Source organism: Cebus imitator, unplaced genomic scaffold (genome assembly GCF_001604975.1).
Source record: "Cebus imitator isolate Cc_AM_T3 unplaced genomic scaffold, Cebus_imitator-1.0 Scaffold0, whole genome shotgun sequence".
Lineage (NCBI taxonomy): Eukaryota > Metazoa > Chordata > Mammalia > Primates > Cebidae > Cebus > Cebus imitator.
Window position 1 is genome coordinate 308,715 of NW_016107315.1, and position 18,637 is coordinate 327,351.

General features: G+C 41.4%; 2 protein-coding genes across 2 annotated transcripts in view; one reads left to right on the plus strand and one right to left on the minus strand.

Annotated features, from left to right (window-relative positions):
• Positions 1–1,327: 1,327 nt before the first annotated feature.
• On the plus strand, positions 1,328–14,077 carry ACTR8 (actin related protein 8). The gene is made up of 13 exons (XM_017514156.2): positions 1,328–1,547; positions 3,415–3,585; positions 5,202–5,312; positions 5,913–6,017; positions 6,275–6,448; positions 6,963–7,056; positions 7,292–7,424; positions 8,978–9,131; positions 10,196–10,291; positions 10,817–10,957; positions 11,716–11,980; positions 12,756–12,919; positions 13,714–14,077. The coding sequence occupies exons 1-13, from the start codon at positions 1,425–1,427 to the stop codon at positions 13,855–13,857; spliced, it is 1,875 nt and encodes a 624-aa protein (XP_017369645.1). The 5' UTR covers positions 1,328–1,424; the 3' UTR covers positions 13,858–14,077.
• A 1,174-nt stretch (positions 14,078–15,251) lies between these two features.
• Positions 15,252–18,637, minus strand: part of IL17RB (interleukin 17 receptor B) — a 20,040-nt gene continuing 16,654 nt past the window's right edge. The window contains exon 10 of the mRNA XM_017528162.2: positions 15,252–15,967. Within this exon, the coding sequence (XP_017383651.1) occupies positions 15,405–15,967 (563 nt within the window). The 3' untranslated portion in view covers positions 15,252–15,404. The remainder of the gene's footprint in view (positions 15,968–18,637) is intronic.

An 18,637-nucleotide genomic window follows, 5' to 3' on the forward strand; every position in this document is an offset into this window, starting at 1 on the left:
GATCTTGAGTGGGTAATGCCATTTTATCTCAGCTTACCTGTAAGATGGGGATTAAATTTTTATCTCAAAGAGTTCTTTATTTAGTATTTAGTCAACACATGCTTATGGGCACCTACCTGTACTGAAGATAACTGGCAAATAAAGTCTCAGAGCTTACATTCCAGTGTGGAGACCGTAAGTGAGCAGGCAAGATAATTACAGACTAATGCTTCATGCTTCAAAGGAAATAGGATGATGAGAGGTTAACGGCAAAAGGCCTGAGGTGACATTTGATTTAGGAGGTGAGAATGAGTCAGCCGAGGGAAGAGCATCCAAAGCAAAATGAACAGCAAGTGCAACAGCCTGATGATGGGAAGGGCTTGGCATGTCAGAAAGGTAAGTGTAGCTGGAAATGCCAAGAAATGGGGAGAGCGGTGTGAGGTGAAATTAGAAATATAGCAAGAACTAGATATGGTCTTTAGGTGGTGGTTAGATCCTGTTCCTTGAGCAAAGGGAAACCATTAGAGTTTAAAGCATAAGTGACGTCTAAATTTTGAGATAAGTCTTACTAAGTGGAGTACAGGGTACATAGTATTTATTATCTTAACTACGTATTTTAAAACAACACGTGGGCAACTATATAAGAACAGATCATATGGTGACAGGACAAGGAATTCAAGTTAAGAAGCTGTTGTAGTCATCCAGGCGAGATGGTAGTGGCTTGGGATTGGAGAAGTGGACGAATTCAAGATCTACTTGAGAGACTGCAGGATTTACTGACGGATTGGATGCAGAAGCTGTGGACAAATGAAGAATCAAAATGACATCTACTGAGATGGTGAAAGAGGGGAGGGAATCATGAATTCCATTTTGGACATATTTAAGTTTGCAGTGACTTGTGGTCAATCCAGATGGAGACCAAGAGGCACTGGTTATCAGTCCGCATCTCAGAGAGGTTCAGCCTGGACATGTATATTTGGGAGCCATCTTCATTGTTAAAGCTAGAAAACTGGGTAGTCACCCAAGGAGTGTGTCTGGAGGAGAACTAACCCCAACATCAGAAGCTGGGCAGAACACGAGGACATACAAGAAAAACTAAGAGTACATGTGGATCTGGGAAGCCAGGAGCACAGACGCCTGTGAGAACGAAATAAGATGCTGGTTATCGGCCGACCCCCGCTAGGCGCTCAAAAAGCTACGTGTACTATGTTGCTAGCATCCTACAGCCAGGACTAATCACAGAAACACCCACCCAACCCGCAAGCACACCCGGTTCCGACCCCGGCTCCGGGCAGCCACGCCCCAGCCTTTCCGGAGCCCTCTGGGGCGACTCCGCGGCGGCCATCTTGACTGTGGGCAGCCAGCCGTGCGCCTGCGTGGTGGCCGTTCCCGGCAGTCCTGGCTCAGTTGCTGAGGCAAGAGTTTTGTAGGTGTCGGCGGCCAAGATGACCCAGGCTGAGAAGGGTGACACGGAGAACGGGAAGGAGAAGGGCGGGGAGAAGGAGAAGGAGCAACGCGGCGTGAAGCGCCCCATCGTGCCCGCGCTTGTGCCGGAGTCGCTGCAGGAGGTGCAGCTCGGGGCGGGTTTGGGTTAAAACCCTGTACCCTGGCTTGGGTCCTCCGCTGCCGGCCAGGGGGCTGGAGGCGGTGGGAGGCTTCGGGTCCCCCCTACAGGCCCCAGCCCTCGTGGGGAGTGCGGAGGTGGTCGTTCCTTTCCGGGTCGTGGCGCGTCGGGACGTCGGGGACTAGGAAGCGCGGAGCGCCTGGTATTAGGCGGAGCCCCCGCAGGGAATCTGCTCCGGCCTCCCGCCCTCCTGCCCCACCGGCTGGCTGTGTTCGCTCGGGCCCGAGCTCTGGCCCCAGCTTCCCCGACCGTAAAAAGACCACGGCAATACCTCCCACGTCGCAAGTTGCCTTGAGGCTTAAATGGTGGCAGATGGAGTTTAGCACGAGGCTGGTTCACTGGGAGCGTCAGCCTGTAGTTGTTAAGGAATAGTTCGGAGGTTCAGGCTTTTTCGTTTGTTAAGGAAATTTCAGATAATGGAAGTCATTACAAGCTTAAAAGCAAGGAATTGATGTACGTTTATCTGAATAGATATTAAGAACTTGTGTATCAAAAACAACCCGATTAGACCAAACTAAACTAATCAGAAAAAAGTATTTGCAGTAGCATGCCTGGCAAAGGACCTTAGACGTATACATGCACACACACCCCTACCGAGCAGTAACTAAAACAGCATTCATGTAGAAAAACGGGCAACGGCAGTGTACAATTCACATAAGAAATAAGGAGGCATAAATTGCTTGGAACTTCATGTAGGACATCTCTGAGCCGGCTTCCTCACCAGGAGATGGATTTGGGATAATACCTAACTAGTAGGGCAGCTAGTTAGCTATCACTAGTGTGACGGTGCCTGGCACACAGTAACCCCGGAGTGGCCATTAGTATTGCACAGGCCTGGTCTCTCCATCCATCTAGTTGAGAAGGCTGCTTGGACAGTCTGGTCTGTAAGGGCCTTGCTCGACCCCTCCCGTTAGGTTTCTCCCTCTCTGTCGGGGGTGATTAGGATGGGAGAGCTCACACTTGGACATAGGACAACAGGTATCAGAGCATGGCATGGAATGGTCTTGTGCAGAGGAAAGTATTGGGCCCTCAAGCAAGTACCTCCTCCATCCCTGACAGGGAGGGTTTCCTCAAAGGAGGTGACATCTGAAGAGAGACCTGAAGGTGATTAGGAGCTAGCCACAGGGAGGGGGGAATCTCAGGGAGGAAGAACAGTGTGGAAGAGACTTGTGCCAAGAGAAGATATGAAGTGTTGGAGGCACAGCCAGTGGATTAGGATGTCTGGAGTTAAGAGGGGTGGAGATCTTAGCAGGGGCCATATCATGAGGGTCATGTAAGCCACAGTGTCTGACCTCTTGTGAAGGCAGTGGATCACCTTGAAAGGCTTTATTAAGAGCCAGCATTCCTTGAATGCTTCCTGTGGCCCAGCTCTGAGTTACATGATTAACTCATTTAATCCTCACAGTAACTGTGAGTTAAGAACTTCTTCCAGAGCAAGGGAGTGGCCTTCTGAATTTGCACACAGATCTGTGAATTCAGAGCCTGGGCCCAGATTCTATAGCAACAATTCTTCAGTCACATAAATGCTCAATAACTGTATGTTAATTTATAGTGGATAATTTTGGCTTCATTCATTGAAACAAATATTTGTTGAGCTATGTACTATGACTCAGGTTAAGAACATAATAAACAGTGAGTTTGTGTTTAGGTGGAGAGGAAGAATTAGATAACTTCTCAAAGAACTCCCTTTACTGAATTATTTTGATACCTTTGAGCCAACTTCTTAGTTTAGCTTGTTATATGTATGTTGTTTAACTTTGTTACCTGCATATAATTTACTAAGGTCACATATGTATGTTTTATATCTGCAGCAAATCCAGAGCAACTTCATCATTGTCATACATCCAGGTTCAACAACTTTAAGGATTGGTCGAGCCACAGACACTCTTCCTGCCAGCATTCCTCACGTCATTGCACGAAGACACAAACAACAAGGGCAGCCCTTGTACAAGGACAATTGGCTTCTAAGGGAGGGACTAAATGTAAGTCAAAAATAGAGGACCTAGAGAGAAAGCCTAAGGTTGTTTACCTGGGAGGGCTTAGAGACTTAAGTACACCAGAATCTTGCAGAAATATCTTCATAGCTTTGCTGTGTTTTAAAATAATAATGTCACTCGTTTTTCATCGGAGCTAGTGACTTTAGATGTAAATAATTACAACAAAAGTAAATCTTTCAGGGTGAATTGAGTGTTGATGAAGGTGATCTATAATGGAAGACACAAAATTGTCACTCAAAGTGATACATTCAGGTCCTTGTTGACAGGTTTAAACTTACTGTTTAAGAGGTACTTAAACTGTAAGTATCTCTTCCAGATACTTATTAAGTCAATAAGTCAAACTCTTATTTTCAATCCATTAGCAAATTAAATTGTTGCAATAAGCACTTATTATGGTCTTAGATTAACCATAATTTAAAGGCAAAAAAAAAAATTTCCCTGCAGTAAGCATTTACGTTATCCTGTGTTGCAGATGGTTATTATCAGGAAATTCTTTGTGATCAGTGATAAATCTATATATTACATCATAATCCACTTTTTACTTTGAAGTTTCAAGTCAAGGATAGTTTTGGGAATGTAAAGTTTCTTTAATTCTGATAGTAGGCCTTAGGGTTTCATTTTTTTAGTATAACCAGCAGACTCTACAAAAGTTGAGTTGTAAGCTTAAAGTGAATAATAAATTTAAGCTTATTATTCAGTGTAGACTCTTAATATAATAAGTAGATACTTATTAATAAGCGTAGACTCTTGCTGATATAAGAGTCTACACTTAATTATTTATCTTTGGATCTTATAATTCTACTTTAGGAAATATGTTTAAGGAATAAAAATCAAAAAAACAGTTCTATAAAGATATTTATGGACGTTATAATGAGAATACTTGCTGATCAACATGAAGGAATGTGACATTGTCAAATTGTAAACATAAGCATTATATAATTGTATGGCAGAGTCTCTGAAGTACTTTGTAAATATGAAGTCGGTATGCTGTGATTAGTGCTGTGAGAAATTTTATGAAAAATCACTTGGAAATTATAGTTGGTTTATAGCGAGGGCTGCTTTTGACTTATTTATAATAAAAGATTTCTGGGAATTCTTTTTTTTTTTTTTTGGAGACAGGATTTTGCTCTCTTCTTCAGGCTGGAGAACATCAGTGCGATCTTGGCTCATTGTAACCTCCATCTCCTGGGCTCAAGCAGTCCTCCCACCTTAGTCACTCAAGTAGCTGGGACCACAGGCCTGTGCCACCTCACCCAGCTAATTTCTTGTATATTTTGTAGAGATGGTATTTTTGCCATGTTGCCCAGGCTGGAGGGAATTCTTAAAAGTAGAAATGCCAGATATAGGTGAAGGGGAGGAAGGCAGCAAATCACACTGCCATGTGTGTACCTATGCAACAATCTTGCATGTTCTTCACATGTAACCCAAAACCTAAAATGCAATTAAAAAAAAAAAAAGTAGTACATATGATAAAGATTAGGGAAATGCTACTTGTTGATGAAGGAGCATTTCCTAAGGATGGATTAAGTTAGTAGTTTTTGAATTGCTTTCTCTTCTCATTAAATCTTTTATACTGCTCATCTTTTATTTTTTTCCCCCAGAAACCGGAAAGTAATGAACAAAGACAGAATGGACTTAAAATGGTGGATCAAGCAATATGGTCTAAAAAGATGTCCAATGGTACAAGACGCATTCCTGTGTCCCCTGAACAGGTTTGATCACTTCTTCAGATTTATTCTTGTATCACCACTATTTCTATCATAATATCATTCCCATGTTCTTCCTATATCACTATGCAAATACGAGATGGGAGTTCCTTAAAAAGGAAGAAAAACCCCTCATAACTACTTACAGAATACCTGAGTCAGTGTTATCAATGCTTAGGCAAGCCACATAATTTATAAGGTGGTGGTAGGCAAGTTGATGGAAGTTTATACTTTACCTGAGAAGGTGTAATTCCAGGATCTTGGTGGGAAACTGTTCTTACTACATTCTTCAATTTCATATGATAAACCAATATGATAGGAATGAACATGAGTCTGTATTACATATAAATTTGAATGCAGCTTTAGGCACAGTCTAGTGTTAATTTTGGACTGGCTGTGAATCACAGCCTGTGTTAAAATTGGGAAAAAAATCAAGATTGTAGAAAAGGACAAGAGAATCCTTTTGCAACCAGTCAATATTTTCCCAAATATGTATGATCAAAATTTGCCAATGTATCTAATGTGTGAGAGAGAAGAAAAGGAGTCCCTTATGTTGCCCCTACCTTGTATAAATTCAGATTGTTTTTTGATGGTTTTTCTTTTCAGGCACGCTCATACAATAAACAGATGCGACCTGCAATTTTAGATCACTGTTCGGGAAATAAGTGGACAAACACATCTCATCACCCTGAGTATTTAGTAGGAGAAGAGGTAAGAAATTTCTTTACAATAGATTGAAAGAAGAGGATCCTGATCCTCCTCATAAAATTCACTTACATTGCCACCCAGTTCTAGTTGTTTCCTAGCATTCTGTAACCCTACTTTGAGGACCAGATAGTCACACCTCCCTGCTTCACTCTCAACATTTCTAACATTCAGCAAATGTTAGTTCAATTTTTGGATATGAATCCAGAAAACCTTGAGAGAAAAGTTTTAACCATGCTCTCATCTCTCTCCTCCTTTTCTAGGCCTTGTATGTTAATCCACTTGATTGTTACAATATTCACTGGCCTATCAGGAGAGGTCAGTTAAATATTCACCCAGGCCCTGGGGGCTCTCTTACAGCTGTTCTGGCAGATATTGAAGTAATATGGTCTCATGCAATACAAAAATACTTGGAAATCCCACTGAAAGATTTAAAGGTGAGCTAAAATTCTCAGTTATTTGGATTGTTTTTAATATTCTTCGTCAATAAAAGTACACGTTACTGAGTTGTTAGTAATATAGTGTCCTTCTTGAAGCATTCTTGGCTTTCAGGGTGAGGATCTTGGTGGCATAAGGATGTCTTTTCTTCTTCACTTAATTCCCTTCTGGTGCCTTTTTTTTTTCTTCTCTGTTTCTTTGGTGTCTCTCTATGACTCAGATCAGCAAGCTTATTCATTTTTATGTCTCCTCTTTGGACCTGTTGACACATCAGTTGTCTTTTCATTTTATAAGTTTTTAATAATTTCAAGAAAAAAAAAAAAAACACTTGAGCATTTTCTTTTTCTTTACAAAACCCAAAGGATAGCACAGAGGTTTGAGCGTTTATTCTGGGTGTGTAACCATAGCTACTACTCCTTCGAAGGGAAGTCTGTCTAAAGAAGCTTGGTGAATTTGACCTGACTAGATTGAGTGTTAACCCTTTTATCTTTTCTTCTTTGTTTTTCTTTTTAGTATTACAGATGTATCTTATTAATTCCTGATATCTATAATAAACAGCATGTGAAGGAACTAGTGAATATGATACTAATGAAGATGGGTTTTTCAGGTATGTCTGATATCCCAGTGAAACCTATTTTAAATGGAGTTATCTTTCTTTAGTAACAGAGTTAATCTAATGTACTGACTTATTTAAATGCTTATTCTGAAAAGATGAGTGTTTCTCAGACGCTCTGCCCAGAGGTCCCTAGGCTCCCCACTTCAGTTGATTATCTGTTTTGGGATCTTTACTGCTCTGCAGCTAATGACTACTCTGCTTTTTTTTTTTTTTTTTTTTTTTGCAGGGATTGTGGTCCATCAGGAGTCTGTGTGTGCCACCTATGGAAGTGGCTTAAGCAGCACATGTATTGTAGACGTTGGGGACCAGAAGACAAGCGTATGCTGTGTGGAGGATGGGGTGTCTCATCGGAACACTCGGTAAGGAACTTGGAAGGTGGCATTCCCTATTCCCTCTTCCCTCATAATCTTTTCAACCGTAAATAACAAAAATCACAAGTTAAAAATGATTAGCATATATTCAAAAGTCTGCATAGGAAACCAGGAAGATTATGGAAGTGCAAATTCTAGCAAAGCTAAAACAAAATGATTTTACCCTTCCCATTGAAACTCCTTAATATGGATTTACATCAGCAGCCCCTGAAAGTCTTGGTATGCTTTATGTGCTTTTGCATAGAGGAAGTGTAAACGGTAGCTTCATGTCTTTAGCTGTGGTTTGGCATAGAGCTACTAATCACTCCGTTATTGCAGAGCTTTATTTAGGCAAGTCCTATAGGAGAGAATAGATTTTTCAGAATTCTCTGGCTAGCCTTTTGAATATCTGCATTTTTTGTCATAGTGGCATTCAGTGTGTGACTTTGTGATGATAGACAGGTAAAGAGAATAACTATCAGGACCAGATTTGCAGCTTGTCCTTCAGCAGGCAAGCCAGACAGCCATAAGCACACTCAGGTAATGCAAGTATGGGTTCTCTTGCAGCATTGTGTGCTCCAGAGAGGGCTTCTTCCTGCCCCTCAGGATGCTTTCATTCTTCCCGTCCTCCACAGTTAAGTAGTTTGAGTCTTTAAAAGAGGCCCTAAATTGTCCATGAGAAATTGCTGCCTCCCACCCCAAGTTCCAGTACATCCTAAAATCCATTTTGAGTTATTTTGGCTCATGCGTTGTTAAAATATCCAGTGCTAATGGTTCTCAAAGTATGGAGAAAATGCTGAACCCAGGTTTCCTACCAATAAAATAGTATAGCAGTTGTCTTCCCAAATTGTAGAAACCTTCAATTAGTAGACAGCTTTCTCTAAGCTTTTCTCCCATAAGTTTGTCTTATATTGTCATTGCCTGCCATCCTTATATGCTAGTGAGTGTAGACCAGCAAACAGCTGTCGTATGATAAACACATACTGACTTGGAAGTGAGCTGGATTTAATAGTGAGTATTGTGTTTCTCAGATACATTTTGCAAACATCATCACTACTTTAGGTGCCCCTCCACTGGTTTTTGCTAAAGTTCCCTTTCTCTCTTCCATCCATTCATTCTGTCCTTTCAACAAACATTTCTTGAAACTTGCTGTATATCACTGTGTTTAATAGATTTGTTTTTTGTGGGGTTTTGCCTTGGTTTTTTTTCTTTTTTAGATAGAATCTCACTCATCTAGGCTGTAGTGCAGTGGCGTGATTGTGGCTTACTGCAACATCCGCCTCCTGGGTTCAAGCGATTCTTGTGCCTTAGCCTCCCGAGTAGCTGAATTACAGTGTGCACCACCATGCTCGGCTAATTTTTGTATTTTTAGTAGAGACAGGGTTTTGCCTTATTGGCCAGGCTGGTCTCAAACTCCTGGCCTCAAGTGATCTGCCCATCTTGGCCTCCCAAAGTGCTGGGATTATAGGCAGGAACCACTGTGACTGGCCCTTAATGGTGCAAAGACCTTTTCCTCTTCTTAACCAATAGATTAACCATCTACCCTTTTCTCTTAACTTTAGGCTTTGTCTGGCATATGGAGGATCTGATGTGTCAAGATGTTTTTACTGGCTAATGCAGCGAGCTGGGTTCCCTTACAGAGAATGCCAGTTAACAAATAAAATGGATTGTCTTCTTCTGCAACACCTTAAAGAAACTTTTTGTCATTTAGATCAGGTGGGAGCAGAATCAATATTGCTGATTATTTTTGTTTCTAGGAAAAACTGAAGAGATTTAAAAGATACTTAAAAATGTAACAGCATTACACTACCCCTTTCAATCCAAGATAAAGCCTTGAAGCTAAAGCCCTTCAGGAGTGAGTTTTTTGCTAAGGTCAGAGCAGTGAAGATGTGTCCTCAGGCTCTGGAAAACAGTTTGATTGTTTTAGGAAACACAATTTAGCAAATTTCTCTCTCATTCTGATAAAAGATGAAGATAAACCTTTAGGTGTAAGGAGTATAGCAGGTAAATATGTAAGCACAGACATTTTATTAAATGTTGTAATTTGAAGCAATTCCTTAGTATTGGTAGACAATATTTAATCAATCATTGCTATATGTGGATTTCTATCTTTTTTTTTGTTTTAGACTTGTTTTTACCTGTTTTAGGTAGTATTCTAAATTTTTAAAAATTGGGGAAATATAAAAATACTGTAAATTTCCCAGTTACTGAGGGAATTTGCTTATTGATTTGGGTCATTGTTTGTACTAATGTATATTGATAATGGAGAAAACAATGCAAACAGTAGAAATTCCAGAAATGTTAAATAGGGAAACAAAGTACAGCTGAATTCCTGTTTTATTAAGTTACAGTGAGAGTGGTACAAAGTTGTAGGTGGGGCTTTTTCTTTGATGGAGTCTCGCTTTGTCCCCCAGGCTGGAGTGCAGTGGCGTGGTCTCAGCTCATTGAAACCTCTGCATTCCAGGTTCAAGCTATTCTCCTGCCTCAGCCTCCCAAATAGCTGGGACTGTAGGCGCTACACCACTACGCCCAGCCAATTTTTGTATTTTTAGTAGAGACGGGGTTTCACTAGATTGGCCAGTCTGGTCTCAAACTCCTGACCTCGTGATCCGCCTGCCTCGGCCTCTCAAAGTGCTGGGATTACAGGTGTGAGCCACTGCGCCTGGCCAACATGGACTTTTTTATAGGTGATATTTAGATGTTGGGGAGGCTGAAGCATAATTTGAAGAGTTTACATGCATTCTTACTGATTCACTGACAGCATCTTTTCCTGGAATCAGGACATCTCTGGGCTTCAGGACCATGAGTTTCAGATTCGACATCCTGATTCTCCTGCCCTGCTTTACCAATTTCGATTAGGAGATGAAAAACTCCAGGTAACTTACAGGTGTATATTTCCATGGGTACAAAGAAAGTTATCCAGGCCCGTCAAACTGAGAGAATATGCACTTGCTGGAAACACTGTGAAATCAGAATGTCAACTGGTTGTAGATTATCCACTAAACCAACATTTAAGCCACTGGTAGAGTATAGACTAGAATGGATCTGAAGAACATCTTTCTAGTTAGCCACTATATGATGAGTTGTTATTTAGAGAGAAAGGTATCATTCTTATTAAGAAATTATGAAGTAGATGATGAGGTACTTTATATTTGCTTTGAGATTTCTCTCATATGGTGACATATCACCCATCTAGTTGGGTGATGAGTGAGTTTTCTGGCCTGTGGTACACCAGAGAAATAATGTGACTCCCAAAAGGGAATTAAACAGCAACTAAACACTGCCCAGCCTAACTTAGAGAATCTGATCAGCCAGTTTTGTTTTTAGAACAGAATTCAGTGGATCAGTTTTTTTTAGGAGGCAGTATCTTTTGTTGATCACTCTTTTCCTTCCGTGCACAGGCTCCAATGGCTTTGTTTTACCCAGCAACTTTTGGAATTGTTGGACAGAAAATGACGACTTTGCAGCACAGATCTCAGGGCGATCCTGAGGATCCTCATGATGAACATTACCTGCTGGCCACACAGAGCAAGCAAGAACAGGTCCGTAGCAATTCTGGTAGAAGAAGAGAGAGTTTTGTCCCTGAAGGGAGAAATCTGTGCAGAGTTAATAGGCCATTGCAGTCAGTGCAATCTTCCAGCACACTAACACTGATATAGCTTTTAGAATTATAGATGAACTGAAGTCTGATTTTAAAATCTGGAAGATTGATTTCTCTATTCAGCAAACATCAATTTTCTGAATGCTAGTCCATACATTTAAAAGTTAATGACACTTTCCTTTTGGTGTATATCATTTACTTACATTATTTACTTCTGAATATTTTTTCCAGTAGTATTTTCATTAAAATCTCACCTATTACTTAATTTTGTGAAAGGTGCGTGGCACAGCCAAAGAGCTGAATTCCTTTGTTGAAAGCAGATCCCCATAATACGATGTCTGGTACAGGGGCACAAATTGAAGGTGTTGACTACTAATGAAACAGCACCAGCTCATGATGGAGACTAGATTTTTCTAGTCTTTGTTCCTGCCCAGAGGCAAGCATGAAGCGATGATAAGGTTCTGAGAGCTACCCTGCCTACCAGAGACTGCTTTGGAATGGTCAGAGGATCGTCATCTGTGCACCGTCTCTCATTACTAAGTTACCTGGGAATGGGTGCTGGGCAGTTATTGTATTGCAGTGGTGACTTTTGTTTTATAGGAGCGCATAGTAGGAGGGTAGGGAAGAATCTAACTAGGCAACATCAACAGTGTTCTGTTGTAGTAATACCACCTATTTGGTTTTCCTTTTGATTTAAAGTCTGCAAAAGCTACTGCTGACCGAAAGTCTGCATCCAAGCCTATTGGATTTGAAGGGGATCTTCGTGGCCAGTCCTCTGATCTTCCAGAAAGACTCCATTGCCAGGAGGTAGATTTAGGGTCCTCACAGGGAGATGGCCTAATGGCCGGCAACGATTCCGAGGAGGCCCTCACTGCACTGATGTCCAGGAAGACTGCCATCTCGCTGTTTGAAGGGAAAGCCCTGGGCCTGGATAAAGCCATCCTTCATAGCATAGACTGCTGTTGTAAGCACATCTGGGGAGACCGGGGGATAGTAGTGAAACAAGACACCAGTGAAATGAATTGGTTGAGTCTGGAATGTACTTGTGCAGTGTAACATATTCATTGAAAAATGATCAAGCACCTACTTGGCTTGCATTGCCAGGTGTTGGGAATACATTAATGAAGTAGAATGAGTTTATAGCCTAGTGGAAGAGAGCAAAATAAGTCACATTATTACATAAGTGTGAAATTACCACTGGCAGAATACTATTAAATAGTCAGTGCCCTTCAGTGCAACTTTGTAGCACCTGCCAGTGGTAATTTCACATTTGTGTAATAATTTGCAGAATTTTATATAGAAACTTCACTTACTAGGGGGTGGTATAGAAGCGGGGAGGCAGGGAAAACTTCCTTGAGGAAGGTACTTCTTGAGAGAGATGTCAGGGATGAAAGGGGGCAGTTAGCAGTCACAGATGGGGCAGAGGAAGAAGCCTGTGAAGACCAGTGTGACTGAGAAGCAGGGTGTGAGATGAGGTCAGAGAATCAGGTGAGGACCACCCACAGTAGACTTTGTAGGTCCCTTTAAAGATTTTGATCCCAATCCTACAAGTAGGATTGCAGTGGCATGGTAACACACCCACATTTGTGTTTTGCAGGGTTCCTCTGGCTGCAGTGTGGAGGGTGGGCTAGAGGGAGATCTTTGAGAAGCCTATTGCACTTCCCAAAGCAAGAGGTGGTGGCTTGGCCTAGAATTATGGATGTGGAAAAGAAGCATGGAGGGTGTCACTGTCTTTTCAGCATCTGATGATACCAAAAAGAAGATGTACAGCTCCATCCTAGTGGTGGGAGGTGGTTTGATGTTTCATAAAGCTCAAGAATTTCTGCAGCACAGAATTCTCAACAAAATGCCACCGTCGTTCAGGCGAATTATTGAAAATGTGGATGTGATCACAAGGCCTAAGGTAGGTTGTTTCTTGGTGCATGTTCGACTGTATGCAAATGAAACCAGCCTCGTGTGTGGACAGATCAAATCCAGGGAGGCGTGGGCTTGTGTCTGAGGAGTTCTTGAGGGTTTAGGGCAAGTGGAAAAATTAATTTCAGCAAGCCATAGAAGTGGTGGAAGGAACTCTGGCCTAAGGTACGGGTTTTCTGCTCCTTTCCCCTGCCATGCTCCCCAAACTAGCATGACTGAATTGCACCTTTGTTAAAGGACCAGGTTGGGGAAGGGGAGGACCAACTGCTCTCGTGCCCTGCCAGCCAGAACAGCTCCATTTTAATCTCTTCTTTATATTAAAGATCTACTCCTAGCTCCTGGACCAGATAATCTTTAAATATCTTTTTTGGCTTGAACTTCTTGAAAAGAAAGAGAAACCCAGGAATTGATAAATAGATTATGTGTACGTTTTATTAAGTCTCACTGACAATTCCTGGAAATGTTCATATTTCTAATCCTAAGGGAGGGATTGTGGTGTTCTATTTATTCCACTCAAACTTAGAAATAAGTCATTTCTTTATGTTCCTGTTTACTGGACCTGGGTATTTGCGCAATACTAGTAAACAGTAGCATCTTTAGTTATAAAAATTTAAAGGCTTTCTTGGCTATTGAAACAAACATGCTTGTAGTTCATAAGTCCTACTGTCTTTAATACAGGATGTATTAGTAAGCCTGGTTTACACTAAGTATTGACTCAACAGGGATTTTTCTTGGTCCCACATTCAAGTAAATGAGGCTGAAATGTCTTCATCCCTTCTCTAGGACATGGACCCTCGGCTGATTGCATGGAAAGGAGGGGCAGTGTTGGCTTGTTTGGATACAACACAGGAGCTGTGGATTTATCAGCGAGAGTGGCAGCGCTTTGGTGTCCGCATGTTACGAGAGCGGGCTGCTTTTGTGTGGTAAATGGGGAGGAATGTCACCATCAAAGACCAAAAACAAGGTTCTTGGTATAAAAGACTTACAGAATATATGTTTTGTAATTTATTGATGTAGATGCTTAAGTGTCATGGACAGTAAATAAATTTCAACTTTATGTTGGGGACATGACATTGGTTTCAAATTATACAGTGCTTTTGAGCAGTTTAGTCAGGGCATTTGAGAATAAATAGGAACTCATTCTTCAGTTGTAAACTCTCTTGTCCTCTCTCAGGGTCTCATAAACTCCCCAGTGATGAAACAGTTGCTATTGAAGGTTCTTATGTGGTGAAGCCCTTCATTTAAGTTGGCTCGTGAGTCTCATCAGCAGGCAGCCTCATGTGGATGGCTATCAGGGGTAGTGTGTCATGAGGGAGAACTGTCCACTCATGCCATTTTCTCCCTTGTCTAGTGTTTCATTAGGATCTAATGTTGTCTTGAGTTAAATGCACTTACGACATGACTCGTGTCCTCTTAGAATCCCAAATAGGGGAAAAAGTTTTGGTTGTTTTTATTTTTTTTTTCATTTTCTGTTGGATTACAGAAAAAAAAAAAATGGGACCCATTCAAGTCCTGTTTCCAAAGGTAAAGATTGTGTATTCCCTACTTTTGTTATCTTAAAAACAATGATTTTTTTTATTGCATGTAACAGAAGGTTTTTTCACCTAAGATGCTATTGAGTGGCCGGGCGCGGTGGCTCAAGCCTGTAATCCCAGCACTTTGGGAGGCCGAGGCGGGTGGATCACAAGGTCAAGAGATCGAGACCATCCTGGTCAACACGGTGAAACCCCGTCTCTACTAAAAATACAAAAAATTAGCTGGGCATGGTGGCGCGTGCCTGTAATCCCAGCTACTCAGGAGGCTAAGGTAGGAGAATTGCCTGAACCCAGGAGGTGGAGGTTGTGGTGAGCCGAGATCGCGCCATTGCACTCCAGCCTGGGTAACAAGAGCAAAACTCCGTCCCAAAAAAAAAAAAAAGATGCTATTGAGTGAATCAGTGAGGTGTTCTTAGATTTAGTATTCATGAATTAAACATAGAATAGTTAAACAGTTCTGCCTACTGTGTTGGTATTGAAGGTTCTCACGTGGTGAAGCCCTTCATTTAAGTTGGCTTGTGAGTCTGTCTCATCAGCAGGTAGCCTCATGCAACCACTGCATGATCCTACTGCAATGCATGGACAATGCAAAACGAGATGTTTGGCTGGAAGATACTTTATTGCTGCATTATCCAAATGGTTAGTTTTCAATTATAATTGTAATTCATTTCTATGTATAAAATTGATTTAGCTTTGAAGTTGTAAATGTAGTTTCAATTCTTTAGTTAATGCTACTAGTCCATTAGCGTAAGAATTGCTACTAGTCAATTCTTTAATTAATGGTAGTTAGCAATATTTGAAACAATTTTATTGGCATAAAATGTTTTAAGGCTATTTGTAGGCTATAGAGTGAGCCTCAGGATCATCACAGACACTTTTTTTTCCCCTGTAATTGGTGGGATAGGAAGCTTTTAAGGTCTCTTGCGTCTCGTGGGTACACTACAAGGAGCAGCAGCTGTTGTGGCAGGCTTGTGATCTTTTTCCCACTGACACCTGCTGCTTGACGTGGAGAAGTTCTGCACAGAAAGCAGTGGTATCCTTCATGAGGTAGTACTTGGGGCAGACACTGAGAGCATCATAATCGTCTTTGGTATCAGTCTCTGTAAAGTAGACCACCACATATTTGTGCAGATGAGTCTGGCTTCTTAGATCACTGCAGAAAAGGTTAAAGGCAAGGGGGAAGAGGTCTTGAGAGTTTTCACTGGGGTTGCCCTCAGTCTTGTCACAGGTACCATCACACACACTGTTGATGTCATTGGAAAGAAGGAAGATGACTTTGTCCACTGCCTTCTTTTGAGCAGCAAGCCACTGCACTGGACCCATCTCTGCTATTTTCTTTTTCTGCCACTTTTCAAGGATGACCTCACTTCTGCACTGGTTTTGAAGAAACTCAGTGAAGTGACAAACTGTGTGATGGAAACATATTTCAGATGGGTAAACCACAAGAACCTTAATGGGGGGCAGTAGCGTGGTGGTGGAAAAGGAAGTCTTCTTGATCCTTTCTGTCGGGGGAGAAAAGCATTTGTTATCTGTGAACAGCAATCAGCAGGCTTTCACTCTGTGTAGACCATTCCTGACAAATGATCCCGTCCTAGACAATGTCAGCTGAGCACTAAGGGCCTTGTTAGTGACAGCAAGGAAAAACATCCTTAATGTTCCTTTTGAACACATCACCTGAAATACACTGATGCTTAAACCTTAACTTTTAAACCTTATTTTAAAAGAGGTATTTTCTAAGTCCCTCTCACTAAACAATCCTCTCAACTAAGCCTTCTCTTTCCAAATAAATTCATAGAAACTTTAGATTTAAGATACTTTGTTGACCAGGTGCAGTGGCTTACACCAGTAATCCCAGCACTTTGGGAGGCCAAGGCTGGAAGATCACTTGAGCCCAGGAGCTGAAGACCAACCTGGGCAACATAGTGAAACTTCATCTCTACAAAAAGTACAAAAATTAGCTGGGCGTGGTGGCACATGCCTGTGGTCCCAGCTGCTCAGGAAGCTAAGGTGGGAGGATCACTTGAGCCTGGGAGGCAGAGGTTGCAGTGAGCCAAGATCACGCCATTGCACTCCAGCCTGGGCAACAGAATGAGACCCTGTCTCTAAATAAATAAGTAAACAAAAGATACTTTGTTTGTGGTGGGTGATTGTAACTGCAGTACTTTAGTGCTGTACATGAACAGGGACACTTGACCTCTGCACTTCACATTTTAAGTTGGGCCAATAGTTGCTTATACCATCTTCTACTTGCAGGTGGTAGAGTTTCTTTATAGTTCCCAAAGTTAAATGGCACCCCTTTCAGACCCTGGGACTTACTTACCTGGAATTCTGCCCTATATGGTGTGCTATAAAACAGAAACCATGTTTGAAACTACTGTAATGAATACAGGTCGGACAGCATCCCCTAAATTTAAGTATTCCTGAGATAGAAGTGCCCCTGTGGCTTTCTTAGGTTAGAAAGAACATGGAGTTAATCTCGTTCTATTTACAACATCACAAACATCTCAAAGGATGCATTTATATTTCCTTTTCTACATATGGAGAAGTTTTTTTAATAGGTCTACCCCAAGCTGAGTATGTAAATACTCTGGTTTCTGTATTCAAATATTCCATGTTTTAAAGTTGGCAAAGTCCTTAGTACAGCTGACCCTTGAACAACACAGCGGGGAGGGGCACTGGCCCTGCATGCAGTTGAAAATCTTGTATAACTTTTGATTTTCCCAAAATTTAACCTCTAATAGGCTACTGTTGACCAGTAGCCTTACCATTAACATAAACAGCCTGTTAACACATAATTTTGTGTGTTATATGTATTATATGCTATATTATGATAAGGTAAGCTAGAGAAAACAATGTAATTAAGAAAATCATAAGGAGGAAAAAAGATATTTACTAATTCATTAAATGGAAGTGTACCATCAGAAATGTCTTTATCTTTGTCATCTTCACGTTGAGGAGGCTGAGGAAGGGGTTAGCCTTGCTGACTTAGTGGTGGCAGAGGCAGAAGAGGTGGAAGAGGCAGCAGGAGAGTTAGGTGCCGCAGTGTAACTTTACAGAAATACATCATTTCTGACTTTTTTGCTTTTTCATTTCTCTAAAATTACTTGTATGTGGTACCAATCCTTCCTCCACCATTTGCTTTAGGTTTAATGCCCATGTCATAGAAGGGTCTGTGTTATAAAAGAAGTGAAAAGCCATCTTGACTAATCAGAAACCTGCCAGGTTGTTTAATGTCAATTTGTTTTTTGGCACTGCTTCTGTGTAGTCTTCATCATCATCTCACACTGATTGGGAAGCACTCATTTCCATCAGATTGTCTTCTCTTTGTTCTTCTGGTGTGGTTATCTGTTAGCTCTTGAATTTCTCCAAGATCCACATCTTGAAATCCTTTACCTCCCACCTTTTTTTTTTTTTTTGCCACATCTACAGTCTCTTTCATGATTTCATTGATTGGCTGTTGTAAGTCCTGTGAAGTCATGCACATCATCTGGACGGTTTTCTCCTGCAGGAATTTATTGTTTCAGGCTAAATGGTTTTCATGGCTTGTTCTGTCACAATGATGGCATCTGCAGTGATGTAATCCTTCCAGACTTCCATGTTGTTCTCTCTGTTGGGGTTCTCTTCCATAGTGTTGACAATCCTTTCCATAAAGTATTGTGTGTAATGAGCCTTGAAGGTCCTTATGACCTCCCAATGTAGAGGCCAAATTATGTTGCATTTGGAGGCAAGTAGACCACTCTGAGGACTTTGGTGCTAAATTCATGGTGTTCTGGTGGCTGGGGCATTGTCCAATATCGAAAGAACTTTAAAAGGCAGTTCCTTCCTGGCAAGGTACTTCTGACTTCAGGGACAAAGCATCAATGGAACCAATCCAGAAAAAGTTTTCACACTGTCCAGGCCTTCTTACTGTACAATCAAAAGATTGGCAACTGGTGTTTATCTTTTCCCTTCAAGGCCAGGGGATTAGCAGTTTTATAGATAAGGGCAGTCCTGATCATAAACCCAACTGCATTTGCACAAAGCAGTCCAGTTAGCTTGTCCCTTACTGCCTTAAATCCTGATGCATGCTTCTCTTCCTTACTAATCAGTGTCCTTTATGGCATTTTTTCCCAGAAGAGAGAGAACACTTTGATCTGCACTGAAAACCTGCTGAGGCAGATGTCCTTTGTCTT

Coding starts and splice junctions, on each gene's coding strand:
- ACTR8 (XM_017514156.2), top strand. CDS start 1,425: ATGACCCAGGCTGAGAAGGGTGACACGGAGAACGGGAAGGAGAAGGGC. Junction 3,586..5,201: donor TTCTAAGGGAGGGACTAAAT/GTAAGTCAAAAA, acceptor TTTTTCCCCCAG/AAACCGGAAAGTAATGAACA. Junction 11,981..12,755: donor TCATAGCATAGACTGCTGTT/GTAAGCACATCT, acceptor CTGTCTTTTCAG/CATCTGATGATACCAAAAAG.